The sequence below is a fragment of the Sinocyclocheilus anshuiensis genome, unplaced genomic scaffold (assembly GCF_001515605.1).
Source record: "Sinocyclocheilus anshuiensis isolate Anshui unplaced genomic scaffold, SAMN03320099.WGS_v1.1 scaffold1023, whole genome shotgun sequence".
NCBI classification, from domain to species: Eukaryota; Metazoa; Chordata; class Actinopteri; order Cypriniformes; family Cyprinidae; genus Sinocyclocheilus; species Sinocyclocheilus anshuiensis.
Window position 1 is genome coordinate 73,150 of NW_015546084.1, and position 18,493 is coordinate 91,642.

At 37.4% G+C, this 18,493-nt stretch overlaps 2 protein-coding genes across 5 annotated transcripts; one reads left to right on the top strand and one right to left on the bottom strand.

Annotated features, from left to right (window-relative positions):
* The first annotated feature begins 91 nt into the window (after positions 1–91).
* On the top strand, positions 92–8,927 carry LOC107700003 (ras and Rab interactor 2-like). 2 transcript variants are annotated; one of them, XM_016501474.1, is made up of 11 exons: positions 92–340; positions 2,712–2,978; positions 3,072–3,186; positions 3,429–3,501; positions 3,596–3,687; positions 4,914–5,482; positions 5,556–6,057; positions 6,636–6,944; positions 7,633–7,764; positions 8,036–8,202; positions 8,293–8,927. In XM_016501474.1, exons 2-11 carry the CDS (start codon positions 2,790–2,792, stop codon positions 8,605–8,607), a joined length of 2,463 nt encoding a protein of 820 aa, XP_016356960.1. In that variant the 5' UTR covers positions 92–340; positions 2,712–2,789; the 3' UTR covers positions 8,608–8,927. The 2 variants fall into 2 exon arrangements, with proteins under 2 accessions (XP_016356960.1, XP_016356961.1); XM_016501475.1 differs by having other exon boundaries at positions 2,790–2,978.
* A 460-nt stretch (positions 8,928–9,387) lies between these two features.
* On the bottom strand, positions 9,388–18,029 carry LOC107700005 (dipeptidyl peptidase 3-like). Of its 3 annotated transcripts, none has more exons than XM_016501477.1 (18): positions 17,952–18,029; positions 17,215–17,515; positions 17,046–17,135; positions 16,816–16,953; positions 16,650–16,724; positions 15,176–15,263; positions 14,913–15,046; positions 14,673–14,803; positions 14,480–14,538; positions 13,422–13,616; positions 13,234–13,346; positions 13,039–13,131; positions 12,179–12,241; positions 11,961–12,085; positions 11,749–11,869; positions 11,480–11,659; positions 10,264–10,426; positions 9,388–10,155 (listed from the first exon to the last, which is right to left on the bottom strand). In XM_016501477.1, the coding sequence occupies exons 2-18, from the start codon at positions 17,482–17,484 to the stop codon at positions 10,013–10,015; spliced, it is 2,181 nt and encodes a 726-aa protein (XP_016356963.1). In that variant the 5' UTR covers positions 17,485–17,515; positions 17,952–18,029; the 3' UTR covers positions 9,388–10,012. The 3 variants fall into 3 exon arrangements, with proteins under 3 accessions (XP_016356963.1, XP_016356962.1, XP_016356964.1); XM_016501476.1 differs by lacking the exon at positions 17,952–18,029 and adding an exon at positions 17,895–17,939; XM_016501478.1 differs by lacking the exon at positions 17,952–18,029 and adding an exon at positions 17,680–17,855.
* Between the last annotated feature and the right edge of the window lie 464 nt (positions 18,030–18,493).

Sequence of the window (18,493 nt, forward strand, 5' to 3'; positions counted from 1 at the left end):
TTTTTTTCCTTATTATATTCGTGTATATTGTTTGTCACAACAACGCATGCGCATAGCCAGGTATGAAACAACTTGTCATGTATGAGAACTCTCCCCTGGAAAACACACGTGTGGGAAGACGAAACATGGATAGTGTGAATCACAGTTTCATACAGACGCCTCTGGGCATCTTTTCAAGCGTGTGGAAAGGGAAATAACAAGCAGCATTCACCTATATATTTCCTGGACTTTCCACATTTCCAAAAGTAATTCAGAGCATTTGTTTGGATCTGACAATTTGGGAAAAGTCACGAAGTGGTGTAGTTTGTTCTTTTTGAATAACAGCGACTGATAAACAGAGGTAAGTGACTCTTCTTCTCTATAGCTTTTAAATAGAGTCATGTGTTTGGTTATGACGCTGTTTTAGTGCCATGTGGCATTTACATTACAGCAAAATATTAACCTTCTTCAAAGAGAGATTGAAGTTTGTGCTCAGTAACCAGGCGTGAGTAAGATGCAGATTTTTGGATTTTTTTTAATAATGAAGATTGTGTTTAATGACTTTTGACAGATGCTACGTTATTGAACAAATAACAAAAGACACGTGACAACTCGCATTGTCACGATTTATATCCTATATTGTACTCTCTCTCTAGACCTACTAATAACTACTATGTTATTGACTACTAATTATTATTATTGATTAATTATTAGCAAATTACTATTCGTGAATGATATTATTCTGGGCATACATTTTTCTTGCTTTCAAGTCTCCAATATGACTGCGGCTCATTTTTAAATAAAAGTACTATACTGTGCCATGTTGTAAATAAAAAGATATATATCCGCTGTATTTAAATTTAGTGCTGTGATACTGTTACAGCTCCTGAAAATATCTTGCTCAGGCAACTATTTAAAAAACCTCAGCCTGCATTACAAAACAGAGATAATAGCAGCTCCTTCCCAGTGCATACTTAAAGGCTTCTTTCTCACCAGTCTGGACTTGCTCTGCTCATGCCGAGACTCCAGTAAATGAGGCAGCAGTTAATTCAGAGCTCAGATGGGCAGGACTGCAGTTTACACCCTGTAGTTTTCCATTTACCCCACACATATTCACCATTGGAATGGTCAAGTTTGTTCTATGTTTTGTTCAGCACTTTGGTCAGCCGTGCTTGCTGTTTTTAAATGTGCAATATAAAACAAACTTGAAATTAAAATAAGAATGTTCAAGGTGCTGAAATAATAAAAAAAAAAAAGTTAAAAGTCTTCAATCTCTTATTATTTCTTATAAAACAGGGAAGCAATATTATTTTAAATATTAATATTTGAAATACCTTTGTGAACCAAATCAAAAGTAGTGTACCAATTCAGAAATACATTTTGATGTTATGTGACAAAATATATTTATTTGAAATATCCTACATTCAAAATTTTTATGAAAAAGGCCCATTTCGTTCAGGTAGAGTAATAGAGAACCAAATAGAGTAACCTTTAAAAAAACATGTTTATAAAACATTGTCAAAAGGTTGCTTTTTGAAAGAAAAAAATGAAAATTACTAAATAATTTGTGTACACTCATGTATTTAAGGTGCAAGTATTTTGTGTTTACACCAATAGATTATGTATTTTTAAAGATTTCTCCTTTTTTATCATTTTTATTTATTATTGACCCATAAGCAGACTTATTAAAATAATATGATAAACTGTTATTAAAGACATGTCTCGGGATTAAATCTGAATAAAGTTACTCATGAATCTACAACATTCAGGAGGCTTTTTTTCAAGGAACCAAATAGTCCCTTGAGAGCAAAGTTTTAATATAGGACTTTATTAATATAGTTTTTTATACTTAAGTACATATGTTCTTTATATTCCAAGTAACATCCAAATTATTGTTATTATTTATTTTATTTTATTTTAATTTTTTTTTTTTGCAAACATAATTCTCAGTTGAACCTAGTTAGGAGCATGAAGTTTTGGGAAAAGTATCTGACCTTTCCTAAATTTTAACAGTGGAGGCGTGTGTGTCCGTGGGTAGGAATGCTCAGTGGAATATGTAAGCCTCTGTTGCCATAGCAGCCTTTGGCTCTTGCCAAAAAGTATTCCATACTGGCCCACACACAGTCAACCTGCTACCCAACCTCACTCAACTAGTGAACAAGTTACTTTATTGTTAGCTTTAGAGACTAGAATGTTCATTATGTAAGATGCATCAGTGAAGTTTTGAAACAATCATTCACTTTCACTTATTTTTAAGTTTTATTATTATTATTTTTAACGGAATTGGACAGATTCTCGTAATGATAAAACACCTTTATTACACACTTCTTGAATTTAATACTAATTGTAGTTCCTCTTCACTTTCCGTAAAGTTTGGTATAAATGACGCTTCTGTTGTGTCGCCTTTAAGAACAATGCAAGTGTTTTTTTGAATGGTCTGTGAGAATGCAGAACAAAAACAGAAGAGAGGTGCTATTAGTCAGACTGTGACACATGGTTCTCACATGGCCAGGAGAAATACAAAGTCACTGAGTGAGTTTCCCTCAGCCATTGAAGAGCAACGGTCGGAAGGAATAAGTAGACACATGATTGTGTTGAAAATAGTCATTCTAGGAAAACAGTGACCAAATGTTTGCGAAAAACAGAGATGTGTACATGAATAATTTACTGTAAGACTCTCTGACGTAAAGACATCCTCTTGAACGGGTCAGAACTTCCTTTTTTGTGTTAAGTGCCAACGCGAACATCCACAAAGAAGAGAAACAGAGATTCATTGCCAAAGGAGTTGAAATCTCGCTGTCGTTCTGAAGATGCAGGGTGACCCTGTCTACGACTATCCTGACGCTCGGCCCGTGGGGAAGAGACGGACATGTCCACAGAGAGGATCCCTGAGGAGCATCAGTGTACTGGACCGGCTCTTGTTGACGCACCCTGTGTGGCTCCAGCTGTCCATTAACTCGGCTACAGCTCTACACATCCTGCGGCGTGAGCCCCCGGGGGTAAGCAGCACATCCGTACCACCATCTGTTTTAAAAACAGACAGTTACAGCAAACTTTTAACAGCATTTTTGGAAACGTTTGCTACCTTGCAGACCTTCCTGGTGCGTAAGTCCAGTACATCGCAGAAAAAAATGTTGTGCGTCCGGCTGGCAGATGACAGCATGCCGTCCTTCTTCAAACAGGTCGTCATTCGAGAAGACGACTCGGGTGAGTTTGAAAGGAAACAGTTTTGCAGTATATAGGAATATATGAAGCTTGATATCTTAAGTGAAAACAAGCAATACGTCTTGAAGAAAAACGACAACAAATTTACATATTTAAATTGCATGTAAAATACATGTGTTACATAAAGATTAGTGTCAGTCATATTATTCTGCTTTTTGTTTTTTTTGTTGAATTTTTGTGTCGACTCAAGTTATGTAACCAAACTATTTCCTTTTTGTCAACAGCCTTCTCTTTGGAAAGCTCTGCTATTAGTTTCCCAGACCTGTGCAGACTCATTGCCTTCTACTGTGTTAGTCGGTATGGATTAGTATTTACTATTTTCTATCTAGAAAAACAGCATGGCACTCCTCAAATATGACATTTCTATTCCATGATTTGCATATATCTGTAGGGATGTTCTTCCTTTCACTCTGGAGCTGCCTGAAGCAATTGCCAAGGCTTCTTCACACAAACAGTTGGAGTCAATCTCTCATATGGGTGTGGGTAGGTAAAAGATTCATAGTCTGTTGAAATGAATTGCTGTTTTGAAAGAAGCCATTCTGTAAGGCATGGTAGATCATTGCTTCTTGTATACTGTCTCTTTGTATTGTACAAAAAAGGCTAAATTGGCAAAAACAAAAAGTGGCAAAAGTTTAGGGCCAGTATGTTTTTTTTTAATGTGGAATAAATTAATATTTTATTTAGCAAGGACACAATAAACTGATCAAAAATGACTGACTTTAGCAAAAAGTCGCACTTTATTTTAAGATGCAATTCTCGCTATTAACAAACTATCAACTATGAATTTTGCCTCGATAAACTCCTAATTTGCTGCTTGTTAATAGTTATTAAGGTAGTTGTTAAGTTTAGGTATTGGGTAGGATTAGGGATGTAGAATATGTTCATGTAGAATAAATGCTGTATAATACTAATCAACAACCAATGTTAATAATAGGCATGCTAATAAGCAACTAGTTAATTGTGAGAATTGGTCCATATACTGAAGTGTTACCAGACATTTATAATGTTACGAAAGATTTCTATTTTAAATCAGTGCTGTTCTTTTGAACATTCTATTCATCAAAGATAAAAAAAAAATGTAATATGGTTATTTGTAATATTGTTCTTTTCAACGTTTTTCATTAGAAATGTTTCTTGAGCAGCAAATCAGCATATTAGAATGATTTCTGAAAGGTCATGTGACACTGAAGACTGGAGTAATGATGCTGAAAATTCAGCTTTGCCATCGCAAGAATTAAATTATTTTCAAATATAAAGTAGTTAATTTTATATACACACACACACACACACACATAATAAATTTATACAATTTACACTTTTATACACACACACACATAATAAATTTATACAATTTACGCTTTATACATTTTTTAAAATTTTGTCAAAATCAATTAAATTTGCCAAAAATTACAGTGTTGTGTGTGTGTGTGTGTGTGTGTGTGTGTGTGTGTGTGTGTGTGTGTGTGTGTGTTTTACACTTAATATTTACTTTAAATATTGAAGATTAACCTAAAGTAAAATAGAGGAAGTGTAGTACCCAGTATTGGCCAATATAATTCCAATAACTTATATAATAATTACAAAAAAATTCTAAAATCAGCCAATAACAGATATACTCAGGTTATACTGTTATTTTAGAATTCGTAAATGTCAGCTAATATGTATAAAATATGTTTCCCCTGATCTCGATGCTCTTCTGTATTCAACAGAGTTCTGGAGTTCCCACTTAAATGTCCGGGGTCCTCGCAATGAACCTCCTGCCACTGACAAACTCTTACCTCCAAGTTCAAGCCCACAAGACTGCCCATCAACGCCCATCAATCCAAACCCCACCCCGTTCCAGGAGCTTTGTCCAATCCAGACACGGAGTCCCTGCGAGCTAGATTACGGGGGAGGCAAAGGTTTATGTTTTGTCAACCCTCTTTTCCTACAAGACTACCCAGGTCGCAACGCCATGCGCAGGCGTCATCATTTCAAAACCAGCGTCAAGGTTCGTGTCTCCACTGAAAATTCCAGCCCCTTGTCGCCCCCTGTCCTCCCACCACCTCCACCGCCGTTACTGGCTAAAGCCAAATGCAAAGCCAGATTGAAAGCTGCAAAGCAGATGACCCCACCTGTTGCAGTTCAGGCCAGTGAGGAAGCTATCAAAAAGACTGTGGAGGAAGCCACGGACTACATGCAACCTTGTGAATCATCACAGAAGAAAGCCAAGGTCACCTCTACTCTTTCTCCCACCGCTGAAGAAGATGACTATCAGATGCCTAAAGCTCTTCAGAAAGTACGGAACCGATTTTATGGGACATTTTAGTTTCATTTCTGAGTTTTTAATATCTGCCTCTTTGCATTTTTAGGCCCAGCCAAAAATCCTGGAGCAGAAAGGACAGGAAGAAGATGAGGAGGAAGAGGACAAAGGACTTGTGCTGGAACAGCGACATGCTCCGTCTCTCAGTGAGCTAGACAGCAGCAGTTCCCTCAGCAGCCTCGACGAGACGGAGGAGAGTCCCGAACGTCCTCCCCTCGTAAGAGGCACTAGCAACCCTGTCATGCAACCTCCCAGGAAGTCCATGTCTGCTCTGCGCAAAATGAGCGCCGCCTTCATATCCTTTTTTGCCCCAGAGAAGCGAGTGGCGCGGATGGTGGAGGACTTGTCTCGTGACCGTCGCATGGCATTTGGCGCTCTGGTACAGGACTTCCTGAGGCAGCAGAGAGATGCGGTGAAGTCCCATTGCTTGACCTCTGCTGTACAGCTGCTGCAGGATTTGCGTCTCTTCATCAATCAGGCCAAAGATTTCCTCCTGGAATGTGGCGAGCTGGAACCTCCAATAGAAACTCTTTTGACTGAGAATGAAAAAGGTATTTAAGTCTGTGTGATTTTGTTTAAAGGGGTCATATGATGCTTTTTTAAAGATCATTATTTTGTGTATTTGGTATAACAGAATATGTTGACATGCTTTAATGTTAAAAAAAAACATTATTTTTCAAATACTGTACATTATTGTAGGTCCTCTATGCCCCGCCTCTCTCAAACGCTTCGTTTTCTACCACTGAAACACACAGCGTCTCCCTGACATGGCTGCTTCAACACTAACACACTTTCAGTGGTTACTGAAACCACGCCTTCTTTCTTTGCGTGCACATTTGGGCGGCATTATGCAAATATTTCCACATAGTGACGTAGATATGTGGGAGCGTGTTAGAACGAGCCGTTTTAGGGGGGCGTGGCAGAGTCTTAACTTTGATAAAGAATATCTCTTTGGTTTTGAGACTTTAGTCTTTGCAACTTCAGGAATCTTATCTATGCACAATCAGCTTGTAACACTCCACAGAGAAAGGAAAACTTGAAATCGCATCATATGACCCCTTTAATAATGTTGTCTGTATCATTTCACCAAGTTAAATGTTGAAATACCTCTATCTCTTCCTGTGTGCAGACCAAGCACTGGAGAAGGCCATGTTCCGCTGTGTGCTGAAACCTCTGAAGCCTCAGATTGATGCAGCTCTTCGGACCCTGCACAAACAAGATGGTTCCTTCCAAAGAATGATGGACAGCTTGCAACGAGCCAAAGGAGCCTCACCACAGAAGCTCTTTGGGGTTCAGGTGGGCATTCCTGACGCCCAGGGCATTGAGAAAATTAAGCACAAGCTGACTCTAATGCAGCGGGCGTACTCGCCCATTGACAAAGTGCTGCTGCTCTTGCAGATCTGCAAACTCATTTACAAAACCATGAAAAACAAATCAGGTAAGGAGTTCTGGAATAACATGTGTTGATTTATTCTCGCACTATTCATAAGTCTGGGGTCAGTAAGATTTTTTAAAAACTTAAGAATTGTGTCAAAAATACAGTCAAATGTTGTGTAATATTATTACCATTTAAAATGACCGTTTTCTGTTTGAATATATTTTAAAATGTAATTAATTCCTGTGAAGTCAAAGCTGAATTTTCAGCAGTCATTACTCCAGTCTTCAGTGTCAAATGATCCTTCAGAAATCATTCTAATATGCTGATTTGCTGCTAAAGAAGCATTTCTTATTATCGATGTTGAAAAGAGTTGCGCTGCTTAATATTTTTGTGGAATCAGGGATGCATTTTTCACAATTTTTTAATTAAAAAAAAAAGTTCAAAAGCATTTATTTGAAATATAAATCTTTGTAACATCATACATGTCTTTAATGTCACTTTTGATCAATTTAATGCATCCTTGCTGAATAAAAGTATTAATTAAAAAAATCTTACTCATCCTTAACATCTAAATGGTAGTATATATGTGTAGGTGTAACCAGTAGGGATGCACAATATACTGGTACCATATTGATAATTGACATATTGGTCGATATTGCATATTGAATTGTACATGCTCATTTCTCACATTTTTACAATTAGATTACCTTAGCCATCATCTAACGTTAATCTATATTCTTAAAAACAGGGCAGGAATTTGGTGCAGATGACTTCCTCCCTGCTCTCTCATATGTGATGGTGCTGTGCAATATGCCAGAGATCTCTCTGGAGGTGGAGTATATGATGGAGCTTTTGGAAAGCTCTTGGCTTACAGGAGAAGGTACGGACACAAACAGCTCCACGTACACTGCGCTCAGATTTAGTTATGAATTTTGAGTTACACAGCTAATCAATACATGAATATATATATATATATATATATATATATATATATATATATTTTAATATATATATATATATATATATATACACCTAACTTTTATATGTTTTACATTTGGTAAACTTTGAGTGTGAGTGTTATCCTCTTTCCCAAACTCAAGTTTTCATTCTGTAAAGCCTGTGATAATTATTTATTATTAATTCTCTTGAAGGGGGTTACTATCTGACAAGTGTCTATGCCAGTCTGAGTCTGATTCAGAGTCAGCCAGAGGATGTGCCACCCAACGGCCTTACAAACCAGGCCAGAGAGTCTCTGAAAGAATGGAGCCGGCGTCGGAGCAACGAAACCACAAGTCAGAAAGACAACAAATTGCACCAGGTCAGATACACTGGTTGAACAAAGCACATCTACTCTATCTGAACTGTGCAAGTATAGTCCAAAAAAACAAGTTTTGTTTCTGTGCTACAGAGGTTTATAAAGGTGCTGTTTCAAGATGGCGACAGTAGCTTGGTAAAAACTCTCATGTGGAAGACTGCGCTCAACGGTGAGGCTATGGCTCAGCTCTGTGCTGTGAAGTTTGGAGTGGACCGGCCGGAGGATTACAGCCTGTACTGGAGGAGAGACGGGGTGTTAACGCCTCTCCCGCCTAACGCCCAGATTCAAGACCTTCAGAGCATGGGCATGAGTGGGGTTCCTTTTATTTATCAGGCATCCAGTCAGGATGAAAGGTCCCAGAAGCTGAACAGAGGGAGCGCAGTGGATCTAACAGAGGCGGCTTCATAATATGGGACTTTTTCAGATGTCACACATCTGTAGGTCAAAGCAATTCTGCATTTTATGCAGCATGCCTGATTTGTCAAAGAAAGGCTGATGAAATAATAATAATATCCTCGTAATGGAGCTCAGTAACCATTTGAGGTGTTTTCCACTGAATCTATTTAATGTTGACTGTAAGACTAGATTACACCTTTTGGCATCCATGGAACCTTTCCATTACACAATATGTTCTTCATAGTAAAAATGTTCTTTAGCTTATGAAAATGTTCTTCACACACTAAGAAAAAAGTTGTTGTTTTTTTTCTTTGGGGAACCAAGAATTCTTCTATGGCATTGCTGCAAGCCCCCCTTTTGGAACCTTTATTTTTACATTTGTAGATTTTGTAAGATGCTAAATCAGCCTGTTTAGTGTCCATTGCTGGTAATTATTGACTGTGTTTAGCTGGTGTTGTGTGATATTTCATTGGGCTAAATTATTAAGCATTTGCTTGTGTTATATTGCGTTTAATATTCTTATAGGTTGGTTATTAATGACTGGATTCATTACTCCAACTCTCAGTTCTCAGATGTTTTTTTTTTTTTTTTTCATTTTAGTCTTTTCTAATGTAAAATGTTTGAGTAATTAACCAATTATGGAAATATCTCATTTATGATATGGTCAGTATTGAGATATTGAGTGGATTTTGTCTTATTGTTCACCTTGTATTATGATAATATTTATATGAAAGGCATTGCACAAATGTTTTGGTATTTTGAAAGTAAAAGACAATAAAACACCTTCAGAAATAATTGGTTTTATTTGGTAGGGGCTGTTGGTTTTCGCAATCCACACTGAACACTGACAACATATTTTGAGAAACCAAAATTCCTTTAAACCAGTTTAGAATTTATATTCTCGAGAACGAATGCTAAGATTTCTTCTATATAACACTGAAACAGCAGATGAACTCTAGACTAGATATGATCCAAAAGTGGCACAGAGTGTGTTTCCATTTTAAAGTAAGTTGAGAAAGTGTGTTATGTGTTGCGATTACATAAGTCCCACCCACACACAGCAAGTTCACTCTTGTCAGCGCTTCCACATGCCTGTGTGGGAAGTGTGGGCTGCGGTCTGATTCAGAGTAGGAACAGAAATGTCTAATTAAAACTCTAATCAGAGTTGCCTTTGTTTAGAAGTGAATAGATAAAATAGAAAGAAGATCAGTGGGAAAGGTAAAATTCTAGGTATGACTTATGTATGTGTGTGTGTGTGTGTGTGTGTGGTTCTTCCTTCCTCGTACAGTGTGAAAGGTTTTATAATCATTACCAGTCCCTTCCTTGTGCACTCTGCAGCCTTTTGTTCATTTCTGAAAGTTGCTGTGGCTCAGTGTGGACTTGTCTGAGAGGATGTTTCCCACAGCACTGTGTCGTCTCAGCACCAGCAGGACGAGTCCATGCAGGTCATTTCCAGCAGCTGGGCCTCTACATTCTCTGCATCGTCTGGGAAGCGTTCGACGAAGGATTGGATGAGTCCTGCAGCGCTGCCTTCATACTCAACCAGCTCCACAGCGTCATCTACAACACAAACAGCAGCACTTTATGAACTTGTGTATATGTGTCACTGTGTTACTATGGTATGGTAAGTTTTCGGTACATGGCTAAGGAGGGAGGATAAACACGTACCTTTGATGTAGGTGTTAGCTTGGACAAACATCTTGCGAGCTTCCTTACGGAGCAGAACCGTCTCTCTGAGGCGCAGGAAATTGTGGGTGCCGTCAGCGGTCACGGCAGAGTAGCCTTCATACAAAGCCCTTCCTCCCTCCACATCAGCTGTGGACTTGTGCACCTTTAGAAAAACATAACCAGAATACAAACTCAATTGTGACCGTGGACCACAAAACCAGTCATAAGTCGCACAGGTATATTTGTAGCAATAGCCAACAATACTTTGTATGGCTCAAAATTATCGATTTTTCTTTTATGCCAAAAATCATTAGGATATTAAGTAAAGATCATGTTCCATGAAGATATTTTGTAAATTTCCTACCATAAATATATCAAAACTAAATTTTTGAATAGTAATATGCATTGCTAAGGATTAATTTGGACAACTTTAAAAGGTGATTTTCTCAATATTTTGATTTTTTGCACCCTAAGATTCCAGGTTTTCACATAGTTGTATCTCGGCCAAATTTTGTCCTATCCTAACAAACCATACATCAATGGAAAGCTTATTTATTCATTTATGTATAAATCTCAGTTTCAAAAAATTGACCCTTACGACTGGTTTTGTGGTCCAGGGTCACAATTGGTATTACTAAACATAACCATGGCTATTTGCAGAAGAATTAAAGCTCAATTCTGTTCTCTCAGAGTTAAAAAAAAAAAAAGAAAAAAGTTAACTATGAGATAAACTTCAATCTCTTAAAATCGTCATATTTATAATATATATATCATATCTCACAATTCACAATTATTAGAAATAAAGTAGCATTGTGATATAATCACACTGTGAAAACGTTTATTACTTGAAATAAGACAAACTGAAATAAAACAAATAAAATAAACATTTTATTTCAGCTATTTGCCAAGGTAACGTTTTCTTATTTTCATTTAGTTTCACTTGTATAAAATCAAAAATAAAAATGTATAATAATAATAAAAAACTACATAAACATTAAAAAAACTAATATAAATGACAAACCATTACTAAAATGTAAATGGAAAATATAAAAATAAAAACTAAATCAAAATATTAACTATACTACAATAACACTGATAGTCACATTATTGTATAATTATTCTAATATTATTTCAATAACAGGAGACTAGTGTATATGGTGCAGTATTCAGTTAGCAGAAAGCTAGAGTTCCATTTGATCCCAGTAACAGTCTGTACCTGCAGTTTACAGAGGAACCTCTGGATGGCGCTCTTTCCCACGGTGTATATCTTGCTGCGGTCGAGTGTTATGACAGCGTCTGGCCGTCCATCTGCCCCCGTACACTCCTTCAGACCAACCAGCCCCTCTCCAGCCTCCAGCAGAACCCGCAAAATCACAAACCGGGCCTGCATGTGTGCCTACGACAGCGAGATAGCCAGGATAGCGTTAAGATTGGAAAACAAATCAAGAGAAAGAGCAATGATTTCTGCACATTCCCACATCTCACCTGTCTCCAGCTCTTGCTCTCTGGCGTGTAGAACTCCAGCCCCAGCAGGCCGGCACGCACCATGTTCAGCCAGTTCACATACACAACCTCCTCTGCATCCTCCCCTTCATTCCCGAAAATACTGCCGCATGCACAAATTGCTCAGCATCCATATCTCAACAATTCCAGCGGAGTGAATTCATGCAGAAGTGACTAAACGTTCAGTGACTCACCTGAGCACCTGCTTGTTGAGACACAGGTAGAGACCTACACACTCGGCTCGACACTCCTCATAGGACGAGGCAATGGTGGAGAACTTGCTGTCCCATGTCTCGCTACCCTTGTACCAGCTTGAGATCTGAAATCCAAAATGACCATTTTGTGACTGTGATTCATGATGTACAGTTTATAAGCAGCATAAAGCACAGTGGAATAAAAAAAAAAACCTCACCAGTTCTCCTGTTTCTGGATTACGAACAGCAGTTTGATCGAAGTTGAATTTTCCCTTATCATCCTGTTTCAATACAAACACATAAAAAGAAACAGTGATACATTTGTATTTATGAAATGTTCTGAGCTTAATACAACTTTGCTCTATTGATAGTTTGAGCCACAAGTTCAAATAGCAAACACGCTACTAAAAAGACCATTTAGACAACTTAGGGCCAGATTTACTAACAGCTTGCGCCATCGCAAACCGTCTTTTGGCGTTAAAATAGTACTGTCAGGATTTACTAAAGACGTGCAGTGAAGAATTAGTGCTGAAAAGGCGTGGATACAGTTATTTTTGCGCTGCTCTTAGTAGATTGCACTGGTCATTATGGAAATGATCTGGTTGCGTCTGTGTTCTTTAATGTGTGCATTGTTAGTAAATCACATGCAGAATTTTCCCCTCCCATCGGCGCTTATGAAATTGCGCTCTAACGCTAATTTGCCCTGTTTAGTAATTCTGTAGTGTGATATTTCCTATCTTAGCCATTTTAGAACGAACTGAACGTTTGTCATTGCGTAGAATTACAGAATCCCCCCCCCCTCATCTGCGCTTTTATGGAATTTCGCTTTTACGCTAATTAGCCCCGTTTAGTAAATCTGGCCTATAGAAAGCTTTTTGAAACCTTAAAGGTTGACTATTTAAAAACCCTAAAGACACTATAAATGTTTTTACTGTCAGTATTGATCAATATAATGCATCTTTGGTGAACACAAAATTACATTTCTTCAAGAAAAATCTCCCAAACTTCCCTTTTTAGCACATAAAGCCCACAAGTCACATATATACAGCAATACAGCAAACTGATTGTGCTTCACAACCTGAACAAAGAGCTTCCCGCTGCCGTGACCCAGCAGCTCATGGAGCCCCACCTGCACCTCAAACGAAGGACCCTTCCATTTGATGTACAGGTCCTACAGGAATAAGCCACAGAGGAAGAGTTATTACCACTCTGAGCCTCCATTACAACATGCTTGATTCATTAGAAGTTCACAGACAGCAGTCATCAGTCTTACTTTGTCATTCTCCTCAAGGAAGGTGAGCTTGTCTTTCTGTGTGGCATATGCAACTGCCAGCACATTCCCAAGGGACACGTTCTTGAAACCTTCTGTCTGTCTGATGTCGTCATCTACAGACAGATAAATGGTTAAAAAAATTAAACCTGACTGCATATGAAAAAAAAATGTTGGATGAGAGGGCTTACAGTTTGGAATGTTGATTCCTGCAGGGATGCCGCTGCCGGCAAAGGTGAGTACATCCAGAGAGGTGAAGTCTGGCTTGAGGAAGCGGTCCTTCTCAAAGGCTGGAGGCCAAGGCAGCTCTGGTAGTAAGTCTTCAGCCGAGCTCACCAACTGAGCAAAGCGAGCGCTCATGGCCTTGTTCACCACAGCAACAAAACCTGATGGACAAGATGGTAAGTGTGGAGGAGAGAAAGACACTGTGGTCGTAATTGAGTATCTACAAGAGTTACTGGGTTGTTTTAAGCAATTTGTGTGTCATTTACTGTTTTACACTACAGTTGAAAAGTTTGGGGTCAGTTTTGAGTTTTGAAAAAAGTCTTATGTTCACCAAAGCTGCATTTGTTTGTTAAAAAAATACATAATGTTTTCTATTTTAATATATTTTAAAATTATATTTAAAATTATATCATTTATTCCTGTGATGGCAACATTACATTTCCAGAAACCATTACTCCAGCCTTCAGTGTCACACGATCCTTCAGAAATCATTCTAAAGGTGGGTGACATTCACCGTGTCTTATTATTATGGAAGTTGAAAATAGTTGTGCTGCTTAACATTTATGTGGAATCTGTGATACTTTTTAAAATATATTTTTAACATTATACACATTGTTTTTGATGAATGAAATTATGAATTAAAAAAACAAAACAGTTTTACTAATCTCAAACTTTTAACCAGTAGGGTTTTTTTGCATGTTGGGTTTTTCCACATGATCCAATAATAATAATAATAATAATAATAATAATAACAACTGATTAAGATAAGGTCATGTCAAACTAATTAAGATTGTCTTTCAAGAAATTCATTTTTTTAAATGAGGCTTTTTTAAAATTATATTATTTTGATTTTATGTCTGCCAAAAATATGTATTTTTTAATTAGAAAATAAAAATATATTAATTATAGATGAGGTGTTATAGAAGCCCTTCTCCTGTATGTATGTAAGGCATAATGCATTTTTAAATAAATCTGGGCAAAACAATGGGCGTCATTTTGTTGACCCAGAAATATTTGAGCTTACCTTCAAATTCACCCCTTGAGCCAAAGGGATCTCTGTAGCTCTCAATAAAACCAATGTAACTTGAAAAATGGAAAAAAAAAAAAAAAAAGTTTTAAACAGAATAAGCATAGAATATATAAGCATAGCTCAACAATGAAACCAAAGATTTAAAGCTTATGTCAACAGCCTGGTCTGTTAAATATAGATCAGTCACCTCTCCACAATAGGTCCTTTGTCTTTGATCCAATAACGGGACCCTTCTTTATGGGCTTCCACTGAGCCACAGGTGAAACTGCGGATGTACTCCTCCAGCATCCTCTTCTGGTTGTCATTGGCTGCACAATCCTAAAAAAAAAAAAACTTTACTAATGCTTTAAAAGGTCATCCTATTAATTTCACATCCAAAAGTACCAATGAATTAGTGTTTATTTTTTTAGGTTGAATGTTGTCGTACCTTGGCTTTTTCCAAGTTCTGACACACTTTTTCCATAAGAAAGGCATAATCACCCCTCTTAACAGAGAACACAGCATCCTCAAATTCATGTTTGCCACAACAAACTTCACTCTTTCCCTCAACAGCACAGTTGTCTGCAGATGGGAAGGAAATAAAGGCAATGAGAAAAAATAGTCAAGAGAAGGAAAAAATTAAATGAAGAATAATAATGAAATGGTAAGTTATTTATATCAAACTGGATTTAAACTGCTCGGTATACTCACCCTTCTCGGCAGATGCCAAACGCACTTCATAGCACCGTTTCCCATCTATTTCAGTCTTGAACAGACGGGTGTTGTAGGCACTCAGGTTCTACAAGGACGATTATTATTGGTAAACTAGTATACTAGAAATAGCTGCTGTCAGTAAGGATACAACAAGATAATGGGTTCAATTTCCAGAACTGATCAAATGTGTACCTTGAATGCAATGTAAGTTACTTTGGATAAAAGTGTCTACCAAAATGCACAAATGTAAATGTAAATTAATTAATAAGTTACAATATGGTTCAACTGGTTAAAATTAGTTAATGCATTAGCTAACATGGACAATAATGTTGCAATACTTTTACAGTATTTATTAATCAAATAATGTATTAATAAATGCTTATAATGTATTGTTTATTGTTAGCTCAGTACACCTAATGTATTCACTAACGTTAACAATTTGTTTTCCATATTTATTTTGATGCACTTGGTAGATGCTTTTATTTAAAGGGTATTTAACATTTTACATGTTTCCAATATGTGCATTCCCTGTGATAAAAACACAGGTTAAAACAAAGTAAAAAAAACAACAACAAAAAAGCCATATCAAATTCTTTCAATGATAGCAAAAGCAGGATTTTAAGAAAAGCATTTACATATATTTGTAAAAAAATATATTTAGATATCTTTATAACTATTTAACATATTTTTATGTTAATACTTCATGTAACATTTATTTTATGTGTTAATAATAGGGGTGTAACAACGCTCATGTCACAATTAATTCAATACACAGTACTGATCTCACAACACAATACTCTCACAATACTTGAAACAAAGCCAAAATAGAGTTATTTTAACTATGACTTCTAACACATATGGTAAACGGGTAAAAATACTATTCATTAAAATGCTCAAATCAGGGGTTCTCCTCCATACACAGGGCAATGGTGACACCAGAACAGTAATATTCATCATTCTGTTGAGCTAAAAATACAGTATTATGTAAGACATATTATTAAATAATGCATTTTATTAATAATAATTAATAAATATGGAAGCTCAAATGTGTTATCTCCTGGGTAGGCCTGTCGCAATAATCAATATATCGACTTATCGCGCAATATATGTACATGACCGCAATCATTTTTGGTGACGCAATATATCGCCCATTATTCAGTGGCATAAAATGGTCTTTAAAATGACAGTAATATCATTTTTTGGGAAAATTTCATTTTGGGTGAATTATACATAATACATAATGTTGCATTTTTGTATTGCAATATATATTGTGACATGATATATTGTTACACCCCTAGTTAATATCAAAAAATAAATGATAACATTCTATATGTGTGTATTCCACCGTGGCAACCCCTAAGGGGAGTAGCCGAAACAGAGAGAGAGATAATATTCTATTTGTGACATTAATTCCACACAGTTTTCATATAACTCCAGTGAACTAGCCGGATCTCTCACATGTGCACTATACCTTGGAGTCCAGAAATTTCTGGGCAAACTCTGCGTCTTCTAAACAGCAGTTCCCTGAGAAGTACGCCGAGATCCCCTAAGAGAAAGGCATTATTAGGTAAAACTGTCTGAGACGAGACTGAGCTGTCCAAAAGTCAGTTTGTATGAAATTTTTTTATTTATTTTACCTTCTCACCCAGACTGAGCTGTTTCTGCTTGTCTTCCAGGGAGTAGAGGGACTCACAGCAGCAGCCCCACAGCGCCTCCATGTCACCAGGGCTCTGTTTAAAGGCCAGACTCTCCCACACCAGAGCCTTGAACTTCTCCTGTATATTAAAATAGGCAAGAATGATCAAACACTAAAACCTTTGGGATATCACATTAAATTCTGATAGAGCACACATGGGACATATTTGACCTTTGGTAGGTTGGGGATGAATTTGGTGTCCCCAAATGACTTGTAGTTCCCCATGTTTGCATAAAGCCCAGCAGCATATACGAGGAAGGCCTGGAAACAGACATAACATTGTTACGACAATGAACACAGAACTGATGTTAACTTTGGTGTTTGTAACAGGTTCCTTCACCTGATACTCCTCTGCGCTCAGTCCAGCTGCAGTCGCTGCTGCCTCCAGCTGCTGTGGCGCCTGAGCGCGGAACATTTTTTGCAGCAGTACGTAGATGTTGGCAGACTCAGGAGACGTCTGAATCAGCACGATCAGGCCACCGTACCAGGATGCCCGAGAGAGGTAGTGTGCATACATTTGCTCTTTAGGAGACAGCAGCCTGAAAGCCTCCCGGCAGTCCAGAGCAGAGATCCCGATGTCATTTGGGAGGTAATACTGGGAGTCCACCATTTCAGTCTTTAGGCAGCTTGATCCCTCTCCACTGAAAATTCACAAAAAAATCAGTCACCGATTAAATATCTTACTATGCAAAAGCACAAAATAACCTGGTTATTACTGGTGATTCACATCTGAACTCTACACACACAGCTAACACAAGCCAGCAATTGAGTAGATACTTTTAAATATGTAAAAATGTAAACATACACAGTCAAACGTTTGGCTATAAGGCTGAAAGGTGAATCAGTACTGACAAAGAGAGTTTCTCTTTCACTTCTGGGACTTCAGTGATCAGCTAATACTGTTAGCACACTTGATAGTGCAGGAAATCAGACAATGAAATCCCGTAAATCTGTACCATGCAAACATATGTGCGATAATTCACTATCCAGTTATCTTATCATATATAATAGCGAACGTACAGTTTCTCTTTAAGCGATATCCAAGAGATTATTAACAACATGTTATACAACTTCTACCTGAATTGAGCGTTCAGTCCTGTCAAAATGAGCACAAGCTTCCGAATCTACTTCCGCTACTCATTCAATTGAATGACCCGCCCCTCAGCCAATCAGACGACGGAAAAGCTAACTGACTGGCGTGATAACCAATAGGAACAGCAGGTGAAAAGGTTTCGCGTCGTAGGATTGCAAATGAAATAGTAGTTTTGTCAAAAGCAAATTCAGGAGGGGATTTTTTTGTTTGTGTGTGTAAAAATGTTAACATGCAAATATATGTTTAATATAAAGGAAGCAAGCGTCGATATACATGATTTCTGGCATTAGTGGACTTTTAGCTAATGTTGTTGAAATTAACGTTTATTGTTTATCACTTAAGTACTTAAGTGTAATTCATTTCCCAGCACTCTAAAATAAACTTTCTGTCAACAGGAAATAGTCTATTTGCATGGTCTGAACAGCATCTCGAACACCCAGGATCATGTATTTGTTGTGCTGCTCTGGTTTGCTTTCTCAGTCGCAGATGGGAATAGGTCGCCATGCGTACATATTAGGTGTGAAAT

Coding starts and splice junctions, on each gene's coding strand:
- LOC107700003 (XM_016501474.1), top strand. CDS start 2,790: ATGCAGGGTGACCCTGTCTACGACTATCCTGACGCTCGGCCCGTGGGG. Junction 5,483..5,555: donor TGCCTAAAGCTCTTCAGAAA/GTACGGAACCGA, acceptor TTGCATTTTTAG/GCCCAGCCAAAAATCCTGGA. Junction 6,058..6,635: donor TTTGACTGAGAATGAAAAAG/GTATTTAAGTCT, acceptor TCCTGTGTGCAG/ACCAAGCACTGGAGAAGGCC.
- LOC107700005 (XM_016501476.1), bottom strand. CDS start 17,935: ATGTTGTTAATAATCTCTTGGATATCGCTTAAAGAGAAACT. Junction 14,539..14,672: donor AAAGGACCTATTGTGGAGAG/GTGACTGATCTA, acceptor CCATTTTTCAAG/TTACATTGGTTTTATTGAGA. Junction 11,870..11,960: donor CTCAACAAGCAGGTGCTCAG/GTGAGTCACTGA, acceptor TGCATGCGGCAG/TATTTTCGGGAATGAAGGGG.